A 25,492-nucleotide genomic window follows, 5' to 3' on the forward strand; every position below is an offset into this window, starting at 1 on the left:
CAGATGGTTGGATAATATCTCATGAATGCTGACAGGCACTAAGCTCATGGCTTTGCTCTCAGCTTGTCCTCTTGTATATGGGATAAGTGGAATGTCTGAGAGACTGTGTGCAACTTTGAGAAGAGACCTGTGGAGTCAAATGTGGCCTTTATTTTTATTGTAAGAAAATTTTCCCTAGAAATTGATAGGACAGAATAAAAGTGCTGAGCACAAGCTCAGTGAGAAAAGAAGTGTTGCTGGCGTCTTGCAGGACTTTGCTTTCCTTTGTATGTGTGCGCACGCGTGTCTTTGTGATGCCAGTTCTGGCTAGAGTCTTGCTGGTGTGTGTATTGTTTGGCTTTTGAACCAAAAAGGAATGAATGATTTGCTCACAGTCTAGGGTCTGCACACTGTCCTAGCCAGAGTATTGCATGGGAGGATTTGGAGTTGCTGTATCAGGGGTGGGAAGGATCTTCATAGCCCTAGTCAGTTCTGTAGCTTCATGAGAAGACGGTAACTGTCTGTGACATGTGTCGAGTTTTAGGGGAGGGAAAAAGCTGGCATGGATCACACAGGTCCGGGCCACTCACTGACTCTCCCCTTTTTCTGTTGCTTTGCTGTCCCTATTACACATAGAGGCTGCTGTCAAACACACTCAGGACTTCAAGCAATTGAGAAATGAAAAGAAAATACTTGAAAAGGAATTTAAGAAGACACAGGTACTGAGTAAAATGATGCACACACATTACATCCCTGACTTCTGGCCTCTGTGGACACAGGTACTGGGTAAAATGATGCACACACATTACATCCCTGACTCCTGGCCTCTGTGGACACAGGTACTGGGTAAAAGATGAACACACTTTACTTGCTCGACTTAGGGCTTCTGTGGCATCCAGGCTGTGGCTACAGTCACTGTCTGTTGCCCTGCACCCGTCTGACCTTTGTCCCACAGTGTTTGCTTCGTACAGCATAAGCACTCTTGGTATTTTTCTCCTCCAACACAGGAAAGGTTTGATGAATTTTCCAAACAGAAAAATGAGAAGGGTGAGTATTCAGTTAATGCTTACTTGGAGAGCCAGTTTTAATGTGCAGTGTTTATTTTAAACTCTTCTCCTTATGTGTTTTTAGAGTTGAGACACATTGGAACACAGATCTCAAGTGACTCTCCTGGAAGCATAGATAAAAGTGAGTATCCTAACAGTGTCTTTGGTTTTATGCATTGTTTACTGTGGTTAGTAGGCATATGTACCTCTTAACCTAACTGCAAAAATACTGCTTTGTAGATACTTTGTTGGAACAAATTTTGTTATTTTGGATGGCTGTTAGTTAGTTTGCATATATCCACATTTACTTATCAATGTGCATAAAGACAACTATTTTCGTAAAATATATGAATGGAAGAATCAAAGAAGACATTGATTGGGAAAGGAAAAGTACTTATATAAGCCCCACATTTTTCAGCAAGTAACGATAGGTTTCTGTCTAGATTACCGCCTATCAGATTAATTCATTAAACTTCCTGGGTGCCAGAGCAGTGTGAGGCGGGAGAACTGTAGTCACATCTCTGCAGTGTGTTTTCTAGGGATAAGACAAGGAGGAACCCATAACTGAGAAGTCAAACACTACTGGTTACAGAGCACAAGCAAGGCCGATGTGGCATGCTTACTTCCAATAGCAGGCATGGGGAGGCCAAGGCCGCAGGTGAGGGATAGGACTTGGCATTGAGATACTTTGTGGATTGTTTGACCCTTGGCTGCTTTCCTCCTCTTTCTGGTCTGTTTGAAAAATGGAGATAGGACTTTGAATTTCTGTTTAATCTTGGAAGTTTTTTTTGAAAATAAAATGCTACGGTAGCAAATGAAGGTATTTTAGTTTCACAAAGACTTGACTTTAGTCAAAGTCAAAACTGAGAAGTGACACCAGGTACATCGTATCTCAATAAGTTCCCCCTTTCTCCTTGTGTTTGCTTGTTTAATTCGGGAAATACGTTCAGGTTTTTCCTAGCTTAGAGTTTGGCTGACAGTTGCTGATGTGGATGGTCTTGGATTTGACTGTCGGGTGCTGATGTGGTGTGGGAGCCCATTTTCAGGTTTCCTAGTGGCTTTACCCAGCAGGTCTTCATAGAGAGGATGATTGGACCACGGGCCTGAATGCAGGTGTCTGAGATGGTCTGCACTTGGCTGTGATGGGGGGGGGGGGGAGGTCTTTTGCTCCACCCCTTGGCGTCTCTATAAAAACCCTGGGGCAGAGACAGTCTGGGCCTGTTGGAATAGGTTCCAGGCCCTCTCGAGGCTAGCCTGTATTTTCTATCTGTTTATCGCCACACTTTAAGTCCTCTGTCTAATATTTCCTGCTGCTCCTACTCAAGAGCACCCTAGGGAGATGTGGGGTGGTGGGTAGCCCCCCCCCCCCATGTCAGTGGTCTTGAGTTTGGCTGTCAGGTACTGATGTGGATGGTCCATGGAGTACTCATGCTTAGACAGTCTTTTCCTACCTGTGTGAAAAGTGGGGCCTTAGCAGGTTTTGCTGAGGTCTTACTGGCTCACCCCCCAGTCAGTGGTCCACTGTGGAGGTTGTCTTTCCTTCTGCAGTCTGTGTGCAGCCTTCCTGCTGAAAACAACCCCCATACCCTCCTGTCATGTTCTCTGTCATTATGTCCTGAAGTGTTTTAACACCAAAGAGTTCGTTACTGCCCCAAGTCATTTTATGTTGTGTTTTTAACCTTCCTTGTTGATGAGGACAGGAATGTTTTCTATTGTATATTTTTCAAGTCAATAAAGTCAGCTATGCACCTGGATGCACTGACTTCATAGTTCTTAGCTGACCCCTTAGGATTTTCCCTATTCATGCTTGGCTTTGGGAAGAAATTGACCAGTTTGTCACTGAAGAGTGTTAGATTGGATTTCTTTTACAAAAGGCTGACCAAGGCTGCTTTTTCTTCCTACTGAGTTCCAGTAAGCAAAGACTTGATTTAAATGGAAACAAGTAACTGTGTACCTGAGCCCAGCTGATGCTGTAATTCAGCATGTGGAATGTCCTGGAGAGAGCATCTTGAATCTAAAGCCACCTTGGCTACATAGTGATACCCTGTCTCCAAAACCAGAAGCCGCTCTCCTGGACACTTTAGGTCAGTGGTTCTCAACCCTTGGGACCCTTTCACAGGGGTCGCCTAAGACCATTGGAAAATGCAGATATTTACATTATGAGTCATAACAGTGGCAACGTTAAAGTTGTGCACTAGCAATGAAATTAGTCTTATGGTTTTGGGTCACCACAACGTGAAGAACTGTATTAAAGGGTCAGAACATTAGGAAGGTTGAGAACCACTGCTCTAGATGTTTAACATCAGTAGAGAAGAGGGAGTGTAGAGGATGGAAAGCTGATGGTCACCATAGCAGAGAAGAGCAGAGTTTCAGCAGTCACTCTTCCTAATCATGGGGCAGAGCATTAATGTTCTGCAAATAACTGATTAAAGGGGACGATAGACCAGCCTTCTAGTTTTAGAAGTCGTTGCTTGAGTTTTTTTCAGACACTGTTCCCAAGTGTAGTTTATTAAAGTATGACCTATGGCTGAGAATTATTAGAGATGAAATAATTGGGTAGTTAATGGCTGCTTTGAGTGCTATCCCCTTCCCCCTGCTCCCATAAGATGCTTATACATGCTGTATGAATTCTCATAAACGGGCCCACTCGCCAGCGCTTCCATGGGGTTTATGAAAGGACAACCTACAGTGACTGACAGGTAGTAGACTCGGAGTGTAGGGGAAGGAAGCAGACTTTGTCTGCCATCAGTGTTTGCCTAAACCTTTCACTAAACCTTTGAAAACTAGAATTGGCAAGAAAAAGCCCTCAGATTCCAGAAGATTGAAGAATAGTATAAACTCATAAATAAGAGAAATGTTCAGACCTGCTCGTATTCTTGAGCATGTTCAGGAACATGCCCCCAGCCACTGGCATCACGTGATGAGGAGCCCCTGAGAACTAAAACAACAGCCACGTAGATGAGTATGGACTGGACTAATGGGCTCATTTCCTGACCCAGGAGATGAAGTGTAGGGTGTCTGAGAATGTAGTCAAAGATGGCAGAGAAACAAATGCCCTGAAGTCTCGGCATTCATCTGTTAGAACGTTTCATAGCCAGGAGGGAGTCATAAGGAAGAAAAGGAAAGTCCCTGAGCAGAAGGCACAGGGTGTGTGTGTGTGTGTGTGTGTGTGTGTGTGTGTGTACACCACAAGGGTAAAGCAGGGCTCTTAGGGTGATATGACACATGCCTCAGATCAAATGAAGCAGAGAATTGATCATGTGGGACTGACTTAAGGTAGGCTCAGCAGTGCCTCTGTGAAAGTGGTAAGGCCAGTAGTAAGTCCAGTCTTCAGAACAATTCCATGTGGATTAAAGGTACTGCCCATTAAGAAAGTACTGCTGCTGTGTACCCAAGTATATGGAACTATGCCAGACAAACCTCGTAGGGGTTCCTGAGGAAATGAGACAGTCTTCATGGGGAACTTACATGTTTGTCTATGAATAAGGGGGTGTGAGAGGCTGGAGAAGCACCTGCCAGAATGACCATATATGTACACCATATACTCAGAGTTCTTTAGACCATTGTTCAAAACTTCATAAAGGTTGGCTAATACAACTAAAAATGTAAATATGATGTTGATAGAAGTTTTCTCCCTAAGTCAGTAAAGCAGAAAAACCATGCTGGTTACTGGGCCTTTGGAACTGGCTCTTGGTGGTGAAAACACAACCCCACTGTGAAAAGGGTTAAGGACAGGAGAGCCTGTGCTGGTGCAGGCTCCGCAGCCACAGCAGAGTTCAGTCCCCAGTGTTGTTGAGCTGTGGAAAGTAGAGGACAGATCGATTTCCAGGACATCATTTTTCTGGCCCCAGGATCTCCAGAAGTCTCACTTGGAAATGGGCTTAGAACTGATAAGAGTGTGAAGTTGTGTCAGGTATCATGCAGACCTGCAGTGTGCTTTATTGACCCAGCTGAAGATGAACAGAATAAGAGCTGCCCTTTTTCAAATGGCAGGTGAACCCTCCAGTGTCTAAAGACCTGAGGCAGTGCACAGCATCCATAGGAGAAGAAGGGTGGAGCATCCCTAAACATTTCTAACTAGTGTTGCTTCAGCTCAGCAGGTATTGAAAAGTGAAAGCTGTCCGAACAGTAAACTCCTTTAAGGAGAACTGAGCTGGACCTTGTTCTAGCCACATTCTGGCTCACTCATCATGACTTGAGAAGATGCTCTTGATCCCGAGAGTGGCAGTGGAGTGCAAAAGTCAGAAACAGTTGTGAGCACCTTAGATTGTGATAAAAGAAGAAATGCTTCGGAGATTAAACATACAACTAAGTTACAACTAAGTCACCCAGCCCTGAAGAGTTTTCTCTGCTTGTTGGGAAGGCTAGCCTGGGGACATCCATGAGAAGGCATGTGTGCTCCATGGTTTTCTGACTGTCCTCCAGGAGGATGGAAAAGGATCTTGTTTTCTTTGTTTTTAGGGGTCCTTGTTTGCTGCTTTGGGTATGTGTACTGAGCAGAGATCTGGTTAGGTCATGTAAACAAAGGGGAGGACAGTGTTTGGAAGCAGGCTCTGGGGTAGGTTAATCATAATTCAGATAAGCTTCTCAGCCGTAGGGATTGGAACTCAGACTTCTGGAGCCTCCAGTGATAACTGGGTTGACTTGGAATAGGAAAGGTAGGGGCCAGCTGTTCTGGACACCCTCTCCACCCACAGTCTCCTGTTATGCTTAAGCAGCCCTTTCCCAACTCGAACAGGTTTATCCATCTCCTGGGCCTCTACCTTTCCTTCTGCCTCTTCTACGATGTCTCTCCTGTCTCTCCTATCCCTCACAAATTCAGGGGATGCTATCCAGTGCCTTCCCCGAGCTAGAGAAGATATGGCCGAGGGCTCTCCCAGTGCTACTCTTCTGGTATCAAATCCAACAGGTGCCAGTTTGTTTAGAGCTGGGGCAACTTCCTGTGACCTGGGCTGTCCCATGCATGTATCACTCCTTTTAAGTTTTTCAAGCAATGCCAAGTAACGCTGAGTGTCCGCTGTGTATTCTTCTAATGCTGATTCCACAGAGGTTCTAAGTGGGGCGGAGTCACTGTCGCTGGAATCTGTGAACTCTCCAAAGTAGGATTCCTTCAAGTGACACAAAGCACACTGTCATACAGATGCTCAGTAGACCTACCCTGTCACGACAACTAAACACATTAAGAAGAGTGGGTGTGACCTCATTCTGTGGTGACCCCCAACCATGGAATTATTTTCATTGCTATTTCATAACTGTAATCTTGCTGCTATTAGGAAGTCATGTAAATATCTGTGTTTTCCGATTGTCTTAGGTGACCCCCACCCTCACCCCCATGAAAGGGCTGTTCAACTGCCCCAAAGGAGTTGGGCACAGGTTGAGAATCACTGTTCTAAGGAAAGGACTCAGAAGACTCAGCCCGTTTGTTTTTAAAGGCATTTAGGGCTTTTCTCTATTCGCGTGTGCCTTTGTTCCCAATGCTATGAGATGGGTACAACAGTAGCAGAGCGTTCCTCAGTTCCATGAGTACACCACCAGGTGACCTTGCAGCACCACCCAGGACTGGAGGACTGGACAAAGTCCATGGGTGTGAGGTGGGGTAGGGGACACGGCAGGAGTGCCTGCAGAGGACACCCACAGCAGCAGGGGAGGACACGCCTTCACAGGGCCGGAAATAGCTGCAGAAGCTCTGACTCAAGCTGAGAGGCCGGGATGTGAAGAAGGGCGGATGGGAAGCCTAGGATAGTACAGTGAGGGGGTAAAGTGCCTGCGACTCATTAAATACACAGATTCCAAAGTACCAATCGAGGCAGAAAATATCCGAACACAAAGGGCTTGAGGTGAAGCATGGATTAAAATAAATATAACCTATAGTAATTAAATTTCAATGTGAAACAATTTGGAGGCCAAACAAGCTAAGTTCCTAAATTAAGCCCTCACTTACAATAAAATATTTAACCCAGGGTGGCAGCATTATGAAGTTGAAAACCACTGCCCTAGAAGAAAAAGCAAGCAAACCTATGGCCAGTCTTCAGTTTTTAGGCAAAGCATTGCCTGACTTTTGTTGACAATGAACTGATGTGCGTGTGATTGTAGTGGGAAGGTTGGGTGCTGCTTCCTGAGTAGATAAGGAGTCCTGGCTCCACAGAACTATGACTGATCTCGGTGCTTTGCTGTTCCCAGGGAAGGTGAAAGTTCTCCTGAAAGAGCTGTGGCTCTGTGTGAACACGGCTCACAGGCTGGCTGGGGAGAGCGGCAGGCGCATCCCAGGTGAGAGATCCCACATTGGCTCCTCACACATGAGCGTGACAGCGTTTGCCATGGGCTGCACCACGGCCTCCGATGTGTAGCCAAGAGTGGGTACTTGAAACTGTGTGAAGTAGTGTGACTCTAATCCCAGCAGATTGCAGATTCAGTCTGCTTTCCATACCAGCTCTCGAAGAGCACTGGGAGGGGAGGCTTAGGCGTCTGTCTTTGGCCTTGTGTGGAAGACCAAGGAGTCCTCCTGTGCTACAAAGTAGCTTCTTTGAAGTTACTTTTATTTTCACACAAGAATGTTAAACAGTGGGAAAACTCCGTTAGAACTCTTTCCCAACCCTGTTAACTATGGGGTTCATGGAAATTGCACATTTTCTCACTTATACAGGATCCAGTCTCAGACTCCATTTCCCAATTCTGCTCAGGACTCTGTGCTGGAGACTGGTAACAGGATATATGTTACACTGTGACCCACTAAGGGTCGAATCCATGGTAGATCTTCCTTGCTTCCAATTTTCCCAGTGAAGATTTTTTTTTTTTAATCTCATTCCTTCTGCGTTTAGTTACTGGAATTCTTGCATAAAAAAGGCTGCCCCTCTCCACTAATGACTTTCTGGTCTGTTTCAAATCAGTGTAGCTCAACTGCTTTCCAGTGCATTGCAGTCCCATGCTCCTCTCTGACACTTCCCAGTGCATTGCAGTCCCATATTCCTCTCTCTGACACTTCCCAGTGCATTGCAGTCCCATGCTCCTCTCTCTTCACACTTCCCAGTGCATTGCAGTCCCATATTCCTCTCTGACACTTCTCAGTGCATTGCAGTCCCATGCTCCTCTCTGACACTTCCCAGTGCATTGCAGTCTCACACTGGAAGCTGCTCCAGAGCAGGTCCTATGTGCCTCAGACATACTTGTCCTGCTTGGATCACTCCTCTGTTCCAGTCTCACCTTGAGTTTCTGTACCACTAGCATAATCTCACTTCCCTGAAGAGGTCTGGCTCTTGTGTAAACACTTTCACAGCTTAAATGCAACAGATGGTGGTTGCCATGATGCCATGGATCCATATTTCTTGGCTGAATAATCATTATCAGCTGAAGTTCATGAAACTCAAAACTCCCTCTCCCCAAAAAATTGCCTCTTTGTCACACTATGCTAGCATTATTTGAGGAAGCTAGTAGGTGGCAGAGAAATAGATCAGTGCATACAAGCTGAGACAGTTTCATCTTCCAAAAGGAATCTCAAGCCAGCCAATGTCAAACCTACCCATAGGCATTCTGTCCAAGGTGCATGAGACTGTTGTTGACCGGAAAGCATCTCCCAGTGTGTGGTAAGGCAGTAAGGCCTCTGTCCCTGCCTCTGTGCTTCAAGCTGGATTGTGGTGCCTCAGTGGATCGCTCTCCATCCACATCCCTGTCCCAGTCCATGAGATAACGTTACAAGTTGACTGGTGACATTTTTAAAGCTTTCTACTCATTTCAGCTTAACTTTGCTAACAGTTTGATCTGCTGTCAGGATGCGATTTGTAAGTTTTCTGGGCATTAAATATGTGATGCTTGCTTCTCTCCTGCTCAGAAAACCCTGCCAAAGAAAACAGTGTATCCAGAACTCCTGGGGAAGATGAGTTGCTCCCAGTGCAAGGCAGTCCTGCCAGGACCTCTGATATGCGTTCTTTCTTCACCAAGTTGTCTATGGAGATGGAGGGTGACCTGACTTCCTCTGAAAGTACAGAAGAAGAGCTGCCCAGGGGAAGGAGCCCTAGCACTGAGCACGCTCTTCATGAAGAGAGTCATCCTGAAGTCTCGGGGCAGAGGCCTGGTGATGGCAACAGTGACCTCGGCAGGACCAACATCTGTGACCATGGACACTTTTTTGACGATGATCTGCAAGCTGCAATTGACTTCTTCAAACTTCCCCCTCCTCTTCTGTCTCCAGTGCCCTCGCCCCCTCCGATGACATCACCACACCTCTCTTCCTCCCTGGCACCTGTGAGTTGGCTTACTGAATTTAATTCCATGTGGATATGTTTGTACTATGTCCAAGGTATTTCAAAGGTATTAGTGTACTTAGGCAAAACTGTTCATTTTAGCCAGTTTTACGATGAAGTAACATCAGAAAATAAAAGGCTGTGCCAAGACTCTTTGCATCAACGTATGTGGTGTGATTTTCTTTACTGTGTATTATGGTTGCATTTTATTTGTCTTTAATTATGCATTTTATATAGGAAGATAGTGTGTATTTGTATTGCTAGTGTGTAGTACATGATAGACATGGAGAAAATGAAGTATATTCTTGCAGACATGGACTGTTTCCAGAGACAGAAAATCTCCATGTCTAACATTCCTGACCCTTTGCCCAGGAGAGTCTCAGCTTTGCGTATATCTTCAAACATTTAAAACCTGGGTGATATGTAGACTGGGACTCAGGAGAGCACTGGTTATAGGAAAGCAGTAAGAGTGGGATCCAGCTTCATTAAAGATTGGGTAGAACAAGCGCCATACCAGATCCTGCTCCACTCTTCACAGGTATAATTTTGAGAACTTCTTCAAGAAGTACCCACTCTTTTAAATGTGTTTAGTTGTTGTGGCAGGGTGGGTCTGCTGAGTGTCTGTATGACAATGTACTTTGTTGTCACTTGAAGGAATCCTACTTTGGAGAGTTCACAGATTCCAGCGACAGTGACTCCGCCCCACTTAGAACCTCTGTGGAATCAGCATTAGAAGAATACACAGCGGACACTCAGCGTTACTTGGCATTGCTTGAAAAACTTAGAAGGAGTGATACATACATGGGACAGCCCAGATCACAGGAAGTTGCCCCAGCTCTAAACAAACTGGCACCTATTGGATTTGATACCAGAAGAGTAGCACTGGGAGAGCCCTCGGCCACATCTTCTCTAGCTCGGGGAAGGCACTGGATAGCATCCCCTGAATTTGTGAGGGATAGGAGAGACAGGAGAGACATCGTAGAAGAGGCAGAAGGAAAGGTAGAGGCCCAGGAGATGGATAAACCTGTTCGAATTGGGAAAGGGCTGCTTAAGCATAACAGGAGACTGTGGGTGGAGAGGGCGTCCAGAGGCTCAGCAAGGAAGAAGGTAGCCAGAGCTGGGGAGTCAGAGGTTTGTTCTTCTCCCTTTGGCAAGAGGACATTCAGTGAACTCAGAGGATCTGAAGGAAAAACCCTGTCATCAAAAGCATTTTGCTCACCCCAGTCGGAATTTACTAAATGGACACTCACCAGTGAATTTGCTTCCAAGTCACACCACATGTTGGGTTCTGGCCGTTTTCAGAGAAAGGAAAAAGATGCGCAGGAGTCTACTCTGGAATCAGGTGTTCGTGCAGCTGCAGCAGGACGTGACCATTCAGCCAGTCTTCCTTCCTCTTCTACCTCTGTACCAGTGTCTCTCTGCAGTAACCGTAAGGCAGGTACCCCAGACCTGCATCGTTCTGAGCAAAAGTCACCAACTAGAACTTCAAACACATTTCTTCTATGGTCTGAGCCACCAGCACGTTTTCCAAAAGAAAATGACCCAGAAAACAGCTTGTCTGCCTTGAGCCCCAAGTCAAAATTAGGAGCATCTACATTTAGTGATCTGAAGAACAGGGGCCCAGAACCTTTAAACATTTTTAAAAGCACAGGGAAGGCACACTCAATTCCCCAGTCAGTATTTCAGAAGCCAACGAGAGGTGGGCAGTGTGGAGGTCGAGGCCGGATTACACTGCCTAAGTCCGACTGGACTTCCTTAGCACATTCCCAGGCTGGCTTCACCAGGAGGAGCCCCAGTTCTGCTGACAGCTCATCATGGCACCGTAGTGATGTACTGAGGAGAGGTGGCAAGGGCAACCCAGGAGCTACCTCAGAACACCAGCAAAAGACCAGGCTTCAGCCAGAGAAGGCAGCGTCAGCCTCACAGAACAGCAGATGGACAGCTGTGCTTGGACCTCCTGGAGAAAGTACCATCCCTCTGGAATTCAAAGCAGCTGCTTCTTTGCTGCCAAACCAAGTGTCAGTCATAACAAAGCAGGCAAGACCCGAGAAGATGCAGAGTAGCAACCTGGAACACTGGCAGCCACGTGGGAGCGCACTGAGTCCTTCTACAGACAGTGATGAGGAGACAAATCCATCGTTATCAGAGTATGATGGAGATGAGGATCCCATAGCACAGAGCACTGAGGAGAGAGCTGATGAGGAACGCCCTTCTCCAGAAGTATCTCTAAGTGACTCCATGCCAGCAGAGAATTCTGGTTCTTCTACAGATAAGTTACTTTTTTCCTCTGAAGACAGCCTCATCCAGAGCCAGTATGTCATGAAAGAACTCCTGCAGAAGCTGAGGAAGTCTCCCCACACTACAGAGTCAGGTGCCAGTAGTCTGGAGGCTGGGAAGCTGCTTCCAGCTGAGGTAACATCCAGAGACTGTTCTGCTGGAGAGATGCCCTGTGGAGCTCATCACCAGGCAAACACTGAGGCCCCTGTAGTTGCAAGAGATTCTCATAGTATTCCACAGAATGCCAGTACACCTCCCACAGTGCCAAGCAGGCCGCTTCTCAGAACCCAGGTCCCCACCAGCCCTGTGTGCCCTTCAGGGCTTGGGAGTGCAGATGAAGAAACACAGAGTACCTCCCAAAGTAGGCCGCTTCTCAGAACCCGGGTCCCCACCAGCCCTGTCTGTCCTTCAGGTCTTGGGAGTGCAGATGAGGAAACACAGAGTACCTCCCAAAGTAGGCCGCTTCTCAGAACCCGGGTCCCCACCAGCCCTGTGTGCCCTTCAGGTCTTGGGAGTGCAGATGAGGAAACACGGAGTACCTCCCAAAGTAGTCTTCCTGGGGCTTCCTGCTCCTACACTGGCGTCAGAGAGCAGCGAGAGGACACTGAGGGAGAGGACGAGGCCTTTAGCTATAGTGAGGGAGAGCAGGAGGCTGAAGCTGTGACGGGGCGCCAACCGCAGGATGCAGCGGGAGACTCACAGAGACATTTGGGAGACCCAGAGGCCAGGGTGGATGTGGCTGGTCGTGCCTCAGATGTAGGTGATCTGACCTCAGCACTGCAGGAATGTAACTTAAGCACCTTTCTTTACATAGACAAGCTTTCTACATCAGAGGTGGTTATGTTTCTTGAAAGTTGTCAGTTAAGGGATTATAGTTCAAGGGCCTCTGTTTCAGAATGTTCTAGCAGAGGAACCCTAAATAATGAAATGAACAAAGAGTTCAAGCAGGGCGAAGTCTTCAGAGAGAACCATGGGAAGAGGTTCAGTGAAGAAATGCTCCCAGCCTCCTCGGAAGAGCGGGTCGAGTCAGAGGGAGGCAACTGCCGTGTCAGGAATTCAAGCCAGCATGCTCAGGGTCCGCTGGAAATGCCATCTGATAATCTCCCCAAGGCCACAGAAGAACTTCATGCAAGCCGTGGGGACTGCAGTGGGACAGATGCGGAGCAAGTGTTGCTCTTAAGTACTCATCACAGCCAGGCAGCTGAAGATCGGATAGAACACACTCGGTCTGAGGAGACATCCAGCTCCGTGTCCCACACTGCAGAGTTGCCCGAACCAGCTGCTGTGGGTGCTGGAGGCAGCCCCCCCCTAAGCGGCAGGTCTGACCCTGAGCACATTCCGAGCAGATCTGAGGATGAGACCAATTATGCGGGGTGCCCCAGCACTGGGGAGGAGGGCCTGGCAGAGCCTGGGGAGCTTCTGGCCCTGAGCTCTGACTCTCTACCTCCACCAAGGACAGAGCAGAGCTCAGACTGTGTGACAGAGACGGCATTTCGCTATCAGATCTCTGCAGTGACCTCAGAAGTTATAAGTGTACTTATAAATAAGGATCAGGACCTCGTGATTGAGAAGGGGGACAACTGGACTATCATCAGTGGCGTCGCCATCTCCCCTGGTATGGAACAAGTCGTTCTGTGTGACACTCTCGAAGCTTTTGCTCCTCAGGACCTGGGAGGCCTAGACAGTGACTATGTGGAGAAGTCCCCTGAAGCCAGTCCTGATGGCCCTCTGCCTCAAGGGTCTCCGTGTGGTGGCGGTTTCTCTGCTGCCCGGGAGGATGTTTCCAGCAGTGGCCAGAGTGCCAACTTTGATAAGAGTCGTCTTCGGAACAGACCTGTGAAGCCCAGCATCTGGATTCGTTCTCAGATATATGACCAGACGCTTGAGACCGAGAAAGTTGCATCTGATCACACATATTATAACTGGAAATTAGAACCACTTGGTAAGAATAGGACTCGATCAAAGATTTCCAGCAAAGATCAATCAAGCAAACTGGCAAAGACCCCGGGACTCACCAGAGGGGAAGTGCATCTGAATGAAGTCCCTCAGCCAGTATTAGGGGAAAGAACAAACACAAAAATGCCAGGAAGCCAAGTTCAGTCCACCATGGCAGGTGCAGATATGTCCACCCCTGCCAACTCTTCCCCTGATACTCTGAGCAAGATCCGGCAAGAAGTGGGGCCTCCATTGCCTCCTTTGCTCCCCCCACTGATAGCCACCCCTCCAAGGACATCACGGCCACTGTCTCCTCTGATACCAAGTTCTAGTCCGTCCTCACTAGCCTCACCTGCTGGCCGTGTTTCCCCCTTGCGTGAAATTGCAGGGGCTCCTGTGCTGTCTCCGTGGCCTGAGGAGCTCCAGCAGCCTTCCCCGTTGGATGCCTCCCCATCCCCATCTGCTGCTGCAGCAGCCAGCGGAAGGGTAGTGTCTTCTCCTTTGCAGTTCTGTGCTGCTACGCCAAAGCATGCGCTGCCCGTGCCTGGCCGACTCCCATCCTGTGCGCCTGGCCATGCTGCTGTGAGTGGGCCACAGGAAAACTCCGTTAAGATCCTTGACACGATGTACCCAGAGTTGTCTGCCAGGGCCCGGACCCTCAGCCTCCTCAAAGGAAACATGCAGCTGTCCCGAGGCTGCTCTGTGGATGGGAAGGTGCTGCCCGGTCGTGTCAGTGCCCTGCTGGGACTCAAAGCCATCACCTCCACGTCCACTGCTTTTGTTCTGACGGGGGGCAGCTCTGGTGGTGACAGTAGCCAAGGTAAGTCACAAGACTTGAATGCACGGCAGGATGCAGGTAGGAAAAGAACATTGGCAGCATCCATGCTAAGAAGTGCTAAAAGACTGCGACTGGAGAGTGAGTCCCCGGAGCCAGGCACCAGCCAGGTCACTGCAGGAGGCGTCCCCGAGGATCCTCCCGGAGGCACCGCACCAGCCGAGCTTGTCCCAGCTGAGGAAGAGCACACTGCTGCCCTGGTCTGCAGTCCAGCATCACAGCTGCATGTCAACCCACGGGAGATGGCAGAGTCCTATAATACGGCCATCTCTCGGGCTCTGAGGAAGATCGCTGAGTCCTCCTTTGACCTGCTACCTGTCATTCGCAGTCACGTGTACGTGGGAAATATCTCCAGAAAGCCTGTCATGAGAGATCAAGAGAAGGAAGTTGTTTATGAATTCAGCACCACAAACAAGGTATGTGGCAGCCTTTCTCTTTGGGTGTTTAAGCAGGAGTGTCTGGCAGGGACTGGCTAGTGCAGGTGACACTGAAGATTACCTCTCAACATTAAGGCCTCCTTATCTCTCCCCTACATCTATAGCTTAGAAGTACAAGAAGACAGTGAGTCTTGACACATACAACTAGGGAGAAAAATCTGTCAGAACAAAAGCCTCCCGTTTCCAGATGGGGCTGGCGTTTCAAGTGAAGTGTCCTCCCTCCTTGAGCGAGCCCATCACCATGACCTGCAGTCTTTCCTCTCGTACAGGGCAGCATTGTGGGGGCCAGTGTGCGTTTCCTGAGAACTTCTTAGCAGTCCTCAGGAACATGCCTCAGCTCCTTGTCCAGGTGACTCCAGTGCCTGCTGGATCACTCTTCAGTGGCCACTGTCACATGCAGGTGCCCTCACGGACTAAACACATTGTTTCTGATTGCAACTGTTCAGAAAGCCCAAGAGCTCAGGTGTCTGAGAGACTGTCCTCTGTGTGAATGGTGACCAGATTTTTAATAACAATTCTCTTTCAAGGGAAGGAAAAATAGCACCTAATCTCATAAAAATCTAAATAATGGAATAAATGGAAATGGGGCAGAATTAGCCCGCATGGATTCTTACCAAAGAAACAGTAAATTATAATTTGAGTGACAGCCATGTCGTCATAGGCAAGGGGTGTATTTATAGATGTGCTGTGGTGTCTGTAACTTGACTGATCCCAAGAGGTCAGTCATAGGGAATTCTCACCTCTGGCTATCCCCTTGGCTACCATACTAGACAAGTTGTTATCAGTTATTGTGGCCTCCCTTTTGGTGTTATGTAAGCTTTATTTGTCTGATAGATACCTAATTAGGATTGGTTCTTGCATCACTAACCATAATTCTTTTATCTTTTTCCCAATCTAGCATTTAGGAGAATACTTACTTCGCTCTATTCTCTCAGAGCTAAAGGTTCAGAAGACATCTCTTGACCACAGTTACATCCATGCACTGTGCAGAGTATATGTGGGCATTTGTCGGCAACTTGGAGACTTGGAAAGAGCTCGTTTGTTCTGTTACAGCCTTCTGAAAGAAGGTGTGTGCAGCTTGCAGCACGTGTATTGAACACCTGCTGTTACACTTTCACTTACACTTGCTCCTGTCTTTTCAGCTGCTTCTATCTTTAAAAATAATGGTTTTCATCTCTGAGTATGAGGCTAGGCTGGTCTGGAAATACTGTCTCAGAAAAGTTTTGGTGCACTGGAGGGCTTAAGTGACTCTAATATACTGGACCGTGCTAGTTCTCAACTGAGTGTACTTAGACTTAGTACACTGGCACATGTACTTCTGTTTGTGTGTAGGTTGTCTCTCGTGGTCCACTGTATATTCACTTTATTCCTGTGTTGCACAATAATGGGAATCCTTGTACAATGACTGTCCATAGTGCTGTGTCCTGGCTAAAGGACAGTAACTATGAGAGGGATTTGCAACCTCATGAAAAGAAGAACCGTAGTGATGGAGAGCAGGCGGAGGAGCAGTCCTGTTCTCACTTAACTCCCCTTCACTGCAGCCTCCTCGTCTCCTCTCTGGATCCACATTAGGAGTCCTTTGTGACAGCAGACCATCAGTACTCATCAACAAGGAAAGATAGGAACACAGCGTAGTCTTGTACCAGGAAGTCGATGTCAGTGTGCCCACATTGTTCACTGGTTTGTTCAGAATCCTTCATGGGGGGCATGCCATGTGGCCATCAAAAGGGCTGACGTCCGTGGTAGCACAGGAACACAAAGCAGCTGAGAGGAGGGATGTGTGGTTCAGCAAGTCCCGTGGGTTTCTTGTTATTTGTCACAGGTTCATTCAGACCGCAGGCTTTGTTCTTACAAATGTCTGTCCGTCAGCATTCACTCTTGATTTCTCAGGTGTCCTTAACCTTCTGTCCCATATTCTCCTGTTGTCTTTGTGGCACTTATCTTCCTTCCCTTTGTAGGATACAGGTCTCTCTCCCATTAGATTGTATAGTCTAAAAGGACAAATTCTTCCCACTCCAGAACAGTGCATAGTTTACAGCCGTTAGGCATTTGTTGAGTAACTGGATTATACTTTGGAAGGTGGATTTGATAGTCTGGGGCAGGACTCAGGGAAGTGTCCCCTGTCTAGTGAAGAATGTGGGTCAGACCTAGGAGGGGGCATGTGGAAGGTAAGAACAGCTGTACAAAGCAACACATCAAAGTAGTGCATCAAGTTTATGCTCTACTCACAGTAATCATAGACAAGGTAGAAGAAAACTTTATTGAGACAAACAGGACAAAGCTCCTCCCATTAACTGCACTGGACAACTGGTGGTGTTTGTAAAATTAAGACACTCACTACATAGTAAGAAGTTCCACTTCTAGGTCCTTATTCAACAAGAGTGGAGACGCCCTTACACAGACTGTTAATCATAGTAGCCTGTAGTTGGAAACAGATGTCTGTCCGTAGGTGAACGGACAGGACAGCATACTGTTAACTATTGAGTAACTGAAGACTGCATAGTTGTGCAAATGAACAGACTCCTCATGCCTGCAGCATCACAGATAGAACGTGGAAGCTAGGCTGAGTGTCCGAGAGAGAGCACACAGTGCATGAAAGCAGCATGTCTGTCTGATTTGTAGTGGTAGTGAACAGATTCAGGGTTCTCCCTCTGGGAAGGAGACATTCTTTATATATGTTACTGTTTGTCAAGTTTATTTAAAAAGAGAGAAGCCTGGAGACTGGAAGAATTTGCAGCAAAATAATTACATACATATAAAAAAACTGTTCCATGTTAGAAACTTTGTTATATTTTAAACCTTGTACAAAAATATAAAATGTAGTATAGCCAGGCGGTGGTGGTGCACACCTTTAATCCCAGCACTCGGGAGGCAGAGTCAGGCAGATCTCTGTGAGTTCAAGGCCAGCCTGGTCTACAAAGTGAGTTCCAGGAAAGGCGCAAAACTACACAGAGAAACCCTGTCTCGAAAAACCAAAAAAAAAAAAAAAAAAAAAATGTAGTGTGAAAAGGTGGTATTGGCCAGGAGGAAGGGATCCATCAAAGGAGAGAGATGTTAGAACATCTTACCTCTAAAATGTCTTCAGGGTCAGAATTTTCCCGTTTGATACACAATATTACAAGACAATTTGTTTCCACACAGCCGTTAGCCATTTGTTTAGGTTTAAAGTCTAACAGTGTGCCAAGCCAGATGTGGCAACTCATGTTTATAATCCCAGCACTTGGGAGATAGACCAGTCTGAACTTCAGAATGAGACTCGTCTCAAAACAGAAGAGAACCTAAAGAAGTACCCAAGATGGAGACATTGGAGACCGGAGCCCCCTCGCCGTCTACTTAAGCCTGTAGCTGTGGGTGCCTTGTGGGGCACTTGGGAAGTAAAAGTCCATGCCTAGTTTTTAAATCAGTTTCCTAGGTGAGACATAAAGGCTCTTTTTGCCCCTCTTTCTTACAGATTTTCCAGAATCTGAGAAGTTGACTCTGTTCATTGCCAACATGTGGCGTGAAGTGTTTCTCTCCCAGTCGGCCGTTAGTGAGGCCATGCAGCTGGTCGCCCGGCAGCGGGCCAGAGGAGAGGTGTTGAACTGCCTGAGGGTATTCCTCAGCTGGGAAAAGGTGCGGTTTGCTTTTCTTCTCTTCTGTGGTACTTGGAGAACGAACCTAAATGTTACTGTGCAGGCTTGTGTTTCCTTTTGTTCAAGTTCTTCAGCATTTTAAAGATACTTATGTTTGTGTGTTCTCAGTGTGTGTGTGTATGTCAGGTCAGCCGCAGGAGCCTGTTCTCTCTTCCACTGTGTTGGCTCTGGAAATCAGTCTGAGTTCCTGAGGCTCCGTGCCTACCTGCTGAGCCATCCCACCAGCTTGTTCTTGGGCATTTTAGAGATATTATTCTTCACAGTAGATCCTTTAAAACATCGTCTTAGTCTAATTTTAAGCAGTTTATTCATTAAATATCCATGACATCCCAGGAAAAATTCCAGACCTCCAAAATGTATAAAGTTACACTAATTTATGACTAAAATCCATGGGTCTGTGATCTGCTGAGACAGGGACTGTAAGGTACTTGATTCTGCAAAAAGTACTTAGGTGAAAGATTGCTAGCCTCAGCTTCCTCCTGTTAGGAGTTTCTGTGAATCTGACCATCTACATCATTATTTCCAGTTGATGGGACTTGATTTTATTGTAAATACTTTCTTTTTACATTAACCTTTTGTATTTTTTCTTTAATTACTGGTTTATTAAAGTAATCTTCAGATTGACACTTGCTTAGTCATAGATCTCACCTAGTGAGGATCTAGTGGACAATAATAAACTATGAAAATAGATGCTGAAGTTGGTGTAGGGTTTATTTTTATCTTGTTCTTTTCTGGTTTTTATGAGCTTACAATACTTTAATGTTTTAGAAAACTCCCTATAGTTTATATGCATACCATTGTACTTTCCTGTTATTCTTTGAGCTAATATGTGTGAGGCTTTATATCTATGAAAGGAAGGGAACACAAGTTTGTAACCACCTCCTTATCAAACAACAAGGCACAACCCTGGTCTGTGTGGCTCATGCCTTTAATCCCAGCACTCAGGAGGCAGAGGCAGGTGAATCTCTTTAAGTTCAAGGACAGCCTGGTCCATGTAACAGTTCTAGGAAAGCCAGGCTACATAGAGAGACCTTGTCTCAAGACGAACAAAACATACACATATGCACACACAGCTTTTAAGTTGGTGTCATGGACTCTACTGAGTTATTTGGTCCTGAGAGTGGAGAGGGCACAGCACTTGCCCAGCCTGCACAATGTCTTAAGTTCCATTTCAGCATCATATAACTAAATAAAAAGGGGGACAGGGATAAAAAGAAAAGGAGAGAAATGAAAGTTCCAGATGCAACCAGAAGATACCACCTCGTCCCCTCTGCCCTTGTCCTGAAGCAGTGCACCTTATATAAGATGCACGTGACTAGAAGTGTTTGAGATTCAGAATTGTTTTTCCCCCCGAGTTTGAAATCCTTGTGTGGATTTTATACATTGAATGTTCCTGATCTGTAACTCTGTAATGCTCTGATGTAAGACTTTTTGAGGACTCTGAACTTCCATGTAAGATAACCCTGTCAGAGCTGCACAGTCTGAGCTGCCACACCAGGAAGGATTTCTCCAGCCTGTCATGGCCAAGCTACCTCCATGTTCATTCCATGGAGTTGACAAAACCCACGAAGAGCTTCTGTGTGGAAAAATAGTGACTTGGTATAAGGTCGTACATGGTTTTAAGGCTTAAAGTTCAACCAATTTTTAAAGCTTTTAGCTTTGTGATTCTTGTTTTATTCATAAATCAGGTAATAGTTTAAAAAGTACGAGTGACCATACTTTGACCATTGATTAGTGTGGTGTTAAGGCACATACAACAGATTACATCTCCTAAACAAACAGTCTTTATAAACGTGAATCATTTAGTTATCAACATTTTAAGTAATCATAAATGATATGTTCCTCAGAAGCTTCATACTGGACCTTCAGCTCTAACAAGTAGAATCTTGTTAAGCCTTTAACCTCTGAATGTTAAAAGTCAAGTTGATCTTACCGTCACTGGATCAGAATCCATCCCTGGTGCATGAGCGGGCTTTTTGGAGCCCACTACCTATGGTGGGACACCTCGTGTAGCCTTGAGGCAGGGGGAAGGGCTTGAACTTGCCTCTACTGGATGTGTCTCCCCATGGGAGGCCCTTGCCTTCTTGTGGGGGACAGTGGGAGGTGAGTTGGGAGAGGGAGGCTGAGGGGCGGGAGGAGGGAAGAGGGGGAATCTTTGATTGGTGTGTAAAATGAATGAAAAAAAATTCTTGATTAAGAAAAAGACAAGTTGAGAATATGGAATATGAACTGCATTGAATGTTTGTTTTCATAATGGAGTCTGTCTTCTAGACATTGTAATTCATGCCGTTACCAGATACTTTAACCATAACTACAACCTAGACTGAGAATCCCAGCATTTTCCATAATCAGTACTGCTACAGACTCTTAGCACAGATCAATGTGACTAGATGTATCTGAATGTTTCTGCATCTTCTCCACTTGCCAAGTCACAGACTTCTCCAGGAAAATGTACTCCTGGAAACCTGAGAAGTGTCAGTAGCTCAAACAGATATCCAAGCTCAGGCTTTGTTCTGTGTTGATCTGAGCCTGTGTTTGCCCCCAGGACTGTCTTGCAGTACTGGTGGGATGCTGAGCAGTTCAGCCTTGTTGAGGGTTGCATGGTTCGCAGAGTTCCCTACAGTCCCACCCCAGCCCTTTTAGGGAAAGGAAGCTTTTCACAACACAAGACATGTGAATGTTCAGAGAAACAAAACTAGGTACGATCTGGTATGCTCTTTGTGGAGAGACATGATGCCCTCAGTCAGTGGTGTGTCCATGTGCCTTATTACTCAGTGGGAAGAGGAGTCCTTGAGCTGCTCACACAGGTGAGAACACAGCCGAGAATGCTGTCCTCAAAAGTGAAGGAAACTGGCTGTCATCATCCAGTAGCTGTGGAAAGGGCAGATTGACCAACCTTCGCAGAAGGCAGCGGAATTCATGGAACTTGAAGTGCTAGTCTGCATGTTATACCCTTAGTTCCCTGGTTGTGCTGACTGCAGTCTGTGCTGCTGTCTGGACTGCAGCTCAGCGCTCTGACTGCTGGGGATGGTGGCCCCAGCGGCTCTGGTTGTGACTACTAGTTTCTAGTTCAAACTCAGGCTGCTTCAGTTACCCTTAGGGTAAATGGCAGTTTGCCAGATGCTTGTTACAGTCTCAGATTGCTAACATCCTAAGATGTTGCTTTTTAATATGTTTATTTTTGTTTGCCAGAATGCTCCTATTGATGTTGGAATCGTGGTTTCTAAGCTGCTTTTGACCATACAGCTATGCCCCAAAACAGAATTTCAGTCCAGTGAAGAATTTGGTGAAGACTTAAGTGCAAACATTTGGGAATACATATTTGCCATTGATCTCCTCTGTTGCCACCAGAGGTGGATTTGGACACATGATAACATCATAAGGTAAGCAGCTTTGCTGATTTAAAGTAAAGCTGGGTTAAGGGAAGATAACCTGTTAATGCTGGAGTGTGGCTTAGTTGTGTTTCTTTCTTACACAAGGCACTTGAAATACAAATAACTTTGTATAAGAGTTAACAAAAATACCCCTAAAATATCTGAGTCACCATTAAATCCCCCTGTTTTGTTTCTTGTATATTGCTAGTACTTTTCATTACTCCTAGTAATGTCTCTCCAGAAGTGACTGGAGCACGAGGGCCTATGTCTCCTCACCTCTTCAAAATGGCATGGACACAGGCACCTCAGAGATACAAGTTAAGGAAGTGCCACACTTGGCACCTTCTTGTACCGACAAGCTAGAAAACAAACCGGAGGAACAGTAGTGCACAGATTACGAGTCAGCTGCTCCTCACTAGGAGAGAGTGGATCCTGGTTCCCAGACAGCCCCTGAATTTAGTTTGCTGAGCTATCTCTGCTTGTCTGTGTTTCTGGATCTCACCATGCTCTATCTCTTGAGAGAGGAGAAAATTGTCCTCCAAATTAAAAAAAAAAATGTGTTTGAACTCCGGCTGAGAAAGCCTGTAAGAGAGGATATGGTATTAAACCACTCACCACACAGTTGGTGACTTGTGTCTTTGAAATACTTGGTTTCTGTGAGAGTCACTTTTGCAAGGAGCTGTCTGTGCAGGAGAATCTCATTTTCACTGTCCTGATCCAGGAAAGACAGACATGAGTCTCACAGTGAGAACTGACACATTTCCACTTTTAGAGTGATCACTACGTCAAGGTGATTGTCTGTAAGGAGGTCCATGTGTGTACATAGAGAAGCATGTTACAGCCAGTCCTACATAAGGAAATGACAGAGTTCTGCCTAGTGCCTGTCTGAGGATGCATGAGCCCAGGTGGAATCCTTAGATGAACTCAGAGGCGGGCCATTCTTTCCCAGGAACAGAGGAGGGACCCGAGCTGGCACCTGTCAGAATGCTCTGTCCTTGTCCTGTCAGTGACTGCAGATCCTGTTCTTCCTGCTTGTTACTGTGTTCTCTTGCTCTGTCATCTGGAAACAGAAAGGGGTTGGGGGCTGGAAAGAAAAGCCAGAATTACAGGAACAGTCCTGTGGCATTGTCTGGTACTCTCTGCACAGTGACCAGCATGTATCTATGTAGCTGGAGAATTTTTCTCCAGCTCCCGCCACCAAGTCCCGCCAGTCCCAGAGCCCATTAGCATATCTATCTTGTCGTGTTGTTTTCTAGTAAGGAGCTGTGGCCTGTAATGGACAAGTGGATCAAGTACAGGAAAGGACATTCGAACATTGCATACACCCCTGATGTCATCGTAGCGTCTGTACTGAGACTGATCGGTAAGTTTGTTTGATTGTTGTTGTCGCCCTTGTGCTTAGGATCTTGGTGTGGACTAAGAGTATAGTAACATACAGTGTGTTCACACTGTCAGACTGGTGTGGACTAAGAGTATACTAACATACAGTGTCTGTTCACACTGTCAGACTGGTGTGGACTAAGAGTATACTAACATACAGTGTGTTCACACTGTCAGACTGGTGTGGACTAAGAGTATACTAACATACAGTGTGTTCACACTGTCAGACTGGTGTGGACTAAGAGTATAGTAACACACAGTGTCTGTTCACACTGTCAGACTGGTGTGGACTAAGAGTATACTAACATACAGTGTGTTCACACTGTCAGACTGGTGTGGACTAAGAGTATACTAACATACAGTGTCTGTATTCACACTGTCAGACTGGTGTGGACTAAGAGTATACTAACATACAGTGTGTTCACACTGTCAGACTGGTGTGGACTAAGAGTATACTAACATACAGTGTCTGTTCACACTGTCGGACTGGTGGGGACTAAGAGTATACTAACATACAGTGTGTTCACACTGTCAGACTGGTGAGGACTAAGAGTATACAAACATACAGTGTCTGTTCACACTGTCAGACTGGTGTGGACTAAGAGTATACTAACATACAGTGGCTGTGTTCACACTGTTGGACTGGTGAGGACTAAGAGTATACAAACATACAGTGTCTGTTCACACTGTCGGACTGGTGTGGACTAAGAGTATACGAACATACAGTGTCTGTTCACACTGTCAGACTGGTGAGGACTAAGAGTATACTAACATACAGTGTGTTCACACTGTCAGACTGGTGTGGACTAAGAGTATACTAACATACAGTGGCTGTGTTCACACTGTCGGACTGGTGTGGACTAAGAGTATAGTAACACACAGTGTCTGTTCACACTGTCAGACTGGTGTGGACTAAGAGTATACTAACATACAGTGGCTGTGTTCACACTGTCAGACTGGTAGGTTTGTGCCTCACTACTCTCCTTACTTTTTCTCTTGTTACACCGAATCCTTTAGCCATCTCTGTCAGAGACTAAGATGCTCCATATAATTCTAGAGTGATGTGGACACATACACAGAGAGGTCTATAAATTGCTACCAAGTATATTGTGGTCTTGTTCAGTGTCTAAAATATCATCATGGACCTGCAAGATGACGTAGTGTGCAAAGGCACTAGCTGCTAAGCTTGAGGGCTTCCATTCAGTCCTCAGGGGCCACAAACTTGGATCCCTTCCTATAAGCTATCCCAATTAGATGTCTAACAAGAGTCACTTCAGATTATTGTAGAAACTAAAGTCACTGTTTGAGAAAGCTCTGAGACCCAGACTCCTCGCTGTAAAATCTAGAGCAGGTCCTTAGATTCCTCCCTGGAACCTCAAGGTTTTAGTTTTACTTATTTGCTCCTCTTTGCCTGACCTGTGGCAACCTGCTGTCCACTCCTTCCGGATCATCAGTAATGCTTTCTGTCCATCAACAACCCTCAGCCTTGGTTTGACCTGTAGGTGTCCTCCTATCTGAGGGACACAAACCGAAGCCACCCTGGTCTGTTCAAAGAGCTCTTTGGCTAATTAAACTTCAAAGGCAATACTGTTGAAAATAATGTTACCATTTGAGAATGTGCTATGTGAATAAACCTTATAAGTACATAGTGAGAAGTACAATGTCCCTGCTGATTGTCACTGTCTACAAATGTGTGTCTTCCTCCTCGTGAACCTCAGACAATAGTTAGTCCTGCTGTGCTTAGAACATGTATAGAACATCTAAGACAGAAACTTGACTCTGGGTTGGAACGTACCTTCATGGGAAGTAAGTAAAAGTGTGTGTGGTATTATGTTACCTAATAAGGAAAGATGAGAACCAATAACAGCCAGACTAGAGAGTCACGAGAGCCAAATCCAAGGATGGATAGGCACAGGCATGGTGATCCCATGCACCTCTAGGGCAGTCTCAGACGTGCTTTGTCGAGTTCCTTGGTTGGTGACTGTTGTATCCTAGAGCAGGAGGAAGAAGTAGGAAAAGGGCCTGTGCCGGCAAATGTCCCATCGAGTAGTGGGTATGTGCCAGGGCCAGGGCCAGTGCCAGTGGTGGTGCTCTCCCTCTGCTGTGACCGACTGCTAAAGTGGAGAGCTTTGGTGAGAGAGTGCAGAAATAGGAAAGCTGTTTTCAGCTTGTCAGTGTCTGCTGACCTGGGTGGTTCACACTGGAGGAAGTGCACTTGCTGATACGGTGACAGCAGGGATCGTGTCTTTCCTATTGTGGTTATTCATAAAGCTCAGGTGTGTATGTGGCATTTTCCCTGGAAGGTGACTTTATGAAGCCACACTTGGTGTGTGCATGCGCACATCAAGTGTGCAACTGTG

General features: G+C 46.3%; 1 protein-coding gene across 1 annotated transcript in view; it reads left to right on the top strand.

Moving 5' to 3' along the window:
- Ice1 (interactor of little elongation complex ELL subunit 1) overlaps nt 1-25,492 on the top strand; it is a 53,633-nt gene that overhangs the window by 20,810 nt on the left and 7,331 nt on the right. The window contains exons 8-17 of the mRNA XM_059276651.1: nt 616-698; nt 987-1,026; nt 1,111-1,167; nt 7,206-7,292; nt 8,851-9,263; nt 9,917-14,725; nt 15,645-15,813; nt 18,198-18,358; nt 21,571-21,761; nt 23,009-23,115. Of these exons, the coding sequence (XP_059132634.1) occupies nt 616-698; nt 987-1,026; nt 1,111-1,167; nt 7,206-7,292; nt 8,851-9,263; nt 9,917-14,725; nt 15,645-15,813; nt 18,198-18,358; nt 21,571-21,761; nt 23,009-23,115 (6,117 nt within the window). The remainder of the gene's footprint in view (nt 1-615; nt 699-986; nt 1,027-1,110; nt 1,168-7,205; nt 7,293-8,850; nt 9,264-9,916; nt 14,726-15,644; nt 15,814-18,197; nt 18,359-21,570; nt 21,762-23,008; nt 23,116-25,492) is intronic.

The sequence above is a fragment of the Peromyscus eremicus genome, chromosome 11 (assembly GCF_949786415.1).
Source record: "Peromyscus eremicus chromosome 11, PerEre_H2_v1, whole genome shotgun sequence".
NCBI classification, from domain to species: Eukaryota; Metazoa; Chordata; class Mammalia; order Rodentia; family Cricetidae; genus Peromyscus; species Peromyscus eremicus.